General features: G+C 51.1%; 1 protein-coding gene across 1 annotated transcript; it reads right to left on the bottom strand.

The window, feature by feature from the left end:
* Positions 1-2,133: 2,133 nt before the first annotated feature.
* On the bottom strand, positions 2,134-4,670 carry LGALS2 (galectin 2). Its single transcript, XM_019515250.1, has 4 exons — positions 4,546-4,670; positions 4,106-4,188; positions 3,455-3,614; positions 2,134-2,340 (listed from the first exon to the last, which is right to left on the bottom strand). The coding sequence occupies exons 1-4, from the start codon at positions 4,549-4,551 to the stop codon at positions 2,194-2,196; spliced, it is 396 nt and encodes a 131-aa protein (XP_019370795.1). The 5' UTR covers positions 4,552-4,670; the 3' UTR covers positions 2,134-2,193.
* Between the last annotated feature and the right edge of the window lie 483 nt (positions 4,671-5,153).

Genomic DNA, 5,153 nt, shown 5'->3' with positions numbered 1-5,153 from the left:
CACCTGCATTGCCCTCTGTTGGTTGCAGAAGCAAAGAGCAGTCTTCATTTGCTGCCTGCACATGCAGCCCTGGCCTGCAGCTGGAGCTCAGGTTCAAGCCGTTGGACAATCAGTGTTACCAGATCATTTCCAAGGAATGACACGCTTATTCATCAACAGCTCCCCTGTCTCCCTCCCTGCTTTGTTATTATCTGCACTTCCAGTCCCAGGAAGACAGGATTTGCTCCTTGCTGTCAGATCACTGGACCATCCAGTCCAGTATCCTGCCTTCAGCTGTGGCTTATCCCATCCAAAAAAACTACCCATGCAGGGTGACAGGCCATGATAAAGCTGGCCATGCTATAACCCAGGTAACCAGGTTTAAGCAATGAGGTGCCAGGGTCCCTCCTTCCTCACTGGCCGCACCTATTCCCTAGCATGAGGGTCCTTCTTGACCCTGAAATATTGCTCTGGTTGCCCTTCTCATAACCAGTGTGGCTACAGATGTGACCATCAACCATAAAACCACCCATCTTTTTAAAGGCAAACAGGACTCGTAGTAGAGATGATATCTTTTATTAGACCAACAAGTTTTTTGCAAAAAAATAAAAGATATCATCTCTACTACGAGTCCCGGCTGCCTTTTCCTTTAGACCAATGCGGCTACAACCTGGATATCCAGCCTTTTAAAGCATTCAGTCCTAGCATTTGATCTGATGCACTCCCACAGCAGTAAGCCCCACAGGCAGATGATACATTTTATGGGGGGTTTGTTCTGCATTGAGCAGCCATTCATTTTCTCAGGCAAGCTCTCTCAGAGGCAGGAAGGAATGAGCAACATGTGCTTTTTCCCCTGTTGGAGTCTTTCTAAATAGCAATCCCTTCAGTGCTTCCCGGTTAAATTACTCTGACATTTGCCATTTTTCATCATCTGTAATTCCTGCTCAGCGCTCAAACCACAGGAATTGCCTGCCGTTCAGAGCTCCATCTCATCCAACCATCTACAAACTGGCTCTTCCCAGAACCACTTCAAGGCTGGTGAGGAAGTCCCCCTCCAGCATGTGGAAGTCTCATTTCTTATCTTCCCCATGACAGGACTCTTCCCAGTCCAGTGTTTTCAGGGATAGGGAAAAGATCATGCCCTGCTGGTCTCAAAGACTTTTCCCGTTCCACAATTCCTTCAGCTTCACCGCCCTGGATTTTTAAGAACATAACTAACCCATAAAGCTCCCAGTGAGTTTCTGCTATTCTCTCTCTGGCATGTGTCACTTTTTAACTAGAGTGGTTGTATAAGACATTAGATAAATAACTGTTGCTATCAGGCCACCCACTGCCTACCTTGTGTGTGAAGGAGGCAAGGTGAAAGAAAGTTTGCTCCCCAGCTGTGCCCAACGGCCCCCACCCCCCTCTGTTCTACTGTAAATGAGATAAGACAGGGGAAGGTCTCAGTAATGGATAACCTGGCTGGAATTTCCTGGCAGATAAGCGAGGCAGTGATAAGAGGCAGGATGAGCTTCCTTATCTCTTGCTGGCACACCACGTATGCAACTGCAAACCCTGCCCAATACCTGTCCCTGGTGCTACCAGGGGGAAGGGCAAACCATCTCTCACCCCGACAAATGATGAACAGCTGGTGGGGAAGGGTCACAGTCAAAAATGGCTTCCCTGGCGGTACCATCACTGTGCTTCCCCTGCACTACTCGTGCCCCTCCCAAACAAAGGGCTGGGACTTTCTGCTGGTACCAGACATATTGGCCACCCTCCCACCAACCTCAGACCTGGCACTTCCCCTTGCACTGCGCCATCAGTTCACCTCTGCCAGGTGGAAGTGTACCCTTGCACTATGAGAGATCGATTTCCCTCCACTGCACTCTCAGGCCTAAGAACTCTGCTCCCTACCAGTGCACCCCAGCAAGGTGCTCTCTTGTGGTGCCAGGGCTGGAGACATCTCCATCCCGCTTTGCTAATTACATCCCCCTGTGCCTAGAGGAGATGTTTTACCCACAGAAGAGGACATCTGCTTCTGCCCCAAGACTAAGGGGGCCCACTTTGGGGTGCTCACCATAAAACCCAGGAGTCCAGCCAAGTATATGCACCCACGTCCTCTCCTCAGGTGCCTAGATGTCAGAATTAAGAACTTCACAGGACCCAGAGTGGTTAGGAAGTGATGGTCTCTCAAAAGAGACATTTATTAGAGCAAGACCATGGCACCCATCAATCTTGTTTGAAGGCGGTGACCCTGAACCCACCCTTCACACTCAGGTAGGAAATCTTTTCATAATTGTGTCGGTTGGGGAACTCCAGCTCATGCCCACCTGGCAGCCTCACCTGGAACTTGTCTCCCAGGAAGTGGATGAGAATCTGTGAAAAGATAAAGGGAACAGGGGAAAGGCCAGGAAGTGGGAGTGATTAGCACCACCATCCAACAACTGGATGCAGACATCATGGACCAGTCCCCAGGGCAAAGGCACAATGGACCCAACCCTAGTAGCCTTCACCAAGGTGCTGGGAGCTGAAGTCCCCTATCACCTTGCGGGGTTGGGGATGAAGGGACTAGATTGTGTATGGAAGCTGAGCTCTTGCCTTTACTAGGAATCCAAGAGCAAAATATCCCCACTGTTGCTAAAATAGGGTCAGCTGCTCTGGAGGGTGCCAGTGTTAGGAGCCTAAGTGTAGACCACAATCCAGTGGTCACCTCTGTTTCTAAACACTGTTTTGCTTAGACCTATTTGAGGGGAGCAGGGCACCCCACTGAACCTTGTCTCTACCAGCTTTCCCATTGGTACAGCCCCACAGGAACTGTCCTGGGAATAGCAACAATGAGGAAATTGCATCCAGAGCCATACACGCAGCCTGAGGGAACCAGTGAGCTCTTTATAGAGCAATAAAGAACTAACATTGGCAAACTAACATGCCACTTCAATCCTCACCCTTCTCCTTGACCCAGACAAAGCACTGAAGGCAACACATGAAAACCCATTTCTAAGCCAAGAAGTAACATAATTATGGCTAACATGCACACAATTCTAAAAGGAGAGTGCCTGCTGCAAGCAAAGGAATTAGTAGAGGGAAGTTAGAGACAGATAAGGTTTGTGGGGCAGGAGAGAAGGCTGGTGGTAGCTGGGAGGGAGGAACAAGGTGTATGCTGCAAGGCTTGCCCCTCTCGCTGCAGAGATGTGATCACCTGCAGAGCAATGGCACGGGGAACCAGGGACCCCAGGGCAGGTCACAGGCCAGATTCCAGAGGGAGCCCCCCAGTGTGGACAGAGACAGAGACATCCAGTGGAGAAAGAGCAAGGCCTGTGGGAACTGGAACTCTGAGCAGGAAAGGAGCTTAGGAGGAGGGTTTTGGGGGACGTTGGCACAGAGAAACTGCCCCTGAAGGTGCCAGCTGTGCTGTGCAGAAGTGGGATAGAGAAGTGGAGTTGCCTGCCCAGCCACTGCTCCTACATCTAGGTCCCGTCTGCACTCTCACCTTGACTTGCGAGCCCTTGGAGAACGGTATGTGGTGCTCACGGTATTCCTCCTGCCAGTGGTCAGAGCAGCAGGAGTTGCAGACGATGATAGATTCGTCGAAGCGGGGGTTGAAATGCAGGGCCAAGTCACTGGAACTTTTGCCAATGTTAAATTCAAATCTGTGGGAGAGGGAAATTAGAAACCCAAGAGGGTCTGCAGGGGCTGCTTGACTAGCGCCCCCCTCAAGAGGAGAGGGGTGGATCTCATTGTACCCACCCCTCATGCTGTGTCCTCCATGGCCAGGGATGGGGACACACCCTTTCAGCTTTGGTCTGAGCAAGACTTTCAAGGGAGGAAAGCCAGCTGGGCAGATCCAGCACCAGACTGAGACTCAGGAAATGTGGGTTTAATTCCCAGTTCTGCCCAAGCCCCGTGTGTGATACAACAACAGCTACATTGCCCTCTCTGTGGCTCTATTCCCCACCTGAGAAAGAGGTGAGGGTGGTCCTCACATCCTATGGGAATGGAAGCCCTGACAAGCATCAGAAAGACCTAAGGCTTAATTCTCTAATCAAAGAGTAGGCACTCCCTCCACACAGGGAAATCAAGGCACTGCTCCCCTCCTGCCACCACAAGCCGTACTCATCTGACACAGCCATCTTGTGCTCACCTGTCAGCGTCATCAGAGATCTTGCCTTTTATCTTCAGGACCTCCCCAGGCTTCACATCCAGGTTAACAATTTCAAACTTCTCCTGTGGCAGAGAGAGCAAATCTCATGAGACTCCTTGAGACAGCCACTGTCCCCCATTGTGAAAGGGAATCCACCAAGACTGAGGTTCAGGAGGTCCATCTTGTCCTGTGACACTAGCTGGGAAAGGGCTCACATCCTTCCCAGGTGCCACCTCGTGGCCTTGCCCCCTTCACACCAACACAGCAGTGCCTTGGGTCCTTGCTTGGCCAAGGGAACATGGTAGTTCTGGGCAGGGGGTGAGTAAATAAGTGAAAAAAGGCATGAGAGAAGGCAGAGAAAACTGAAGAGCAGAAGAGGCCCTGAGTGAGGAGAGGAAAGCGCTCAGTGCCTGACAGAGGGGAGATGTGGCACTCCTTACAGACATTTTCTTCAGTGGGGAGGCAAGATACAGCCTGGAGCTGCTGGCAGTCCGGAATGTATATGCCTCACCCAGGGGATCATAGACCTCAGCTTCCCCAAGCGTTACACATTAACAAACCACGTGACACTGATTCAAACCATAATTGACTCTTGTTCACTAGAGAATACAAAAGACTGAATCAATACCCTGCCCTGGGCCAGAGGGTTTGGAAATCAGCCTTCACCAAGAAGGAAATCAGCCCTCAGAGGGTTACCCTAGCCACAAACCTGGAGCAGAAGCCCTCTCCGCCAACACCCCGTGGCGCTGATCCTGAGGGACCATCACAAAGGGGCCACCTCCACTACTACTCCTTCCCTCTTCCTTCACTCTACAGCAAAAGTTGTCCCACCTGCTCCTCTCCTGTAAAGAAGCATTGCCCTGTCAGATCTCATCCCTCCCCTTCCCCAGGCAACAAGTACATGGTGGGAACAGATATTGTCCAGGTTCAGAGGGGTTGTTTTACCAAGATCCATCGGAGATGGTGTGGGAGATGGTGGGGGGTTTCCAACATGTGGCCACAAGTACTGAGAGATAGATGTTACCCTAGAAAAGCCCCCCTCTACCTG

The sequence above is a fragment of the Gavialis gangeticus genome, unplaced genomic scaffold (assembly GCF_001723915.1).
Source record: "Gavialis gangeticus isolate Ggan-Ray unplaced genomic scaffold, GavGan_comp1, whole genome shotgun sequence".
Taxonomy (NCBI): Eukaryota; Metazoa; Chordata; order Crocodylia; family Gavialidae; genus Gavialis; species Gavialis gangeticus.
The sequence above is the reverse complement of the archived record's forward strand: the minus strand, read 5'-3'. Positions and strand labels throughout refer to the sequence as shown.

What these genes read in the sequence shown, in the direction of transcription:
- LGALS2 (XM_019515250.1), bottom strand. An exon ending in ATCTCTGATGACGCTGACAG is followed by an intron (nt 3,615 to 4,105) that starts GTGAGCACAAGA and finishes CCTCTCCCACAG; the next exon opens with ATTTGAATTTAACATTGGCA. An exon ending in CCAAGGGCTCGCAAGTCAAG is followed by an intron (nt 2,341 to 3,454) that starts GTGAGAGTGCAG and finishes ATCTTTTCACAG; the next exon opens with ATTCTCATCCACTTCCTGGG.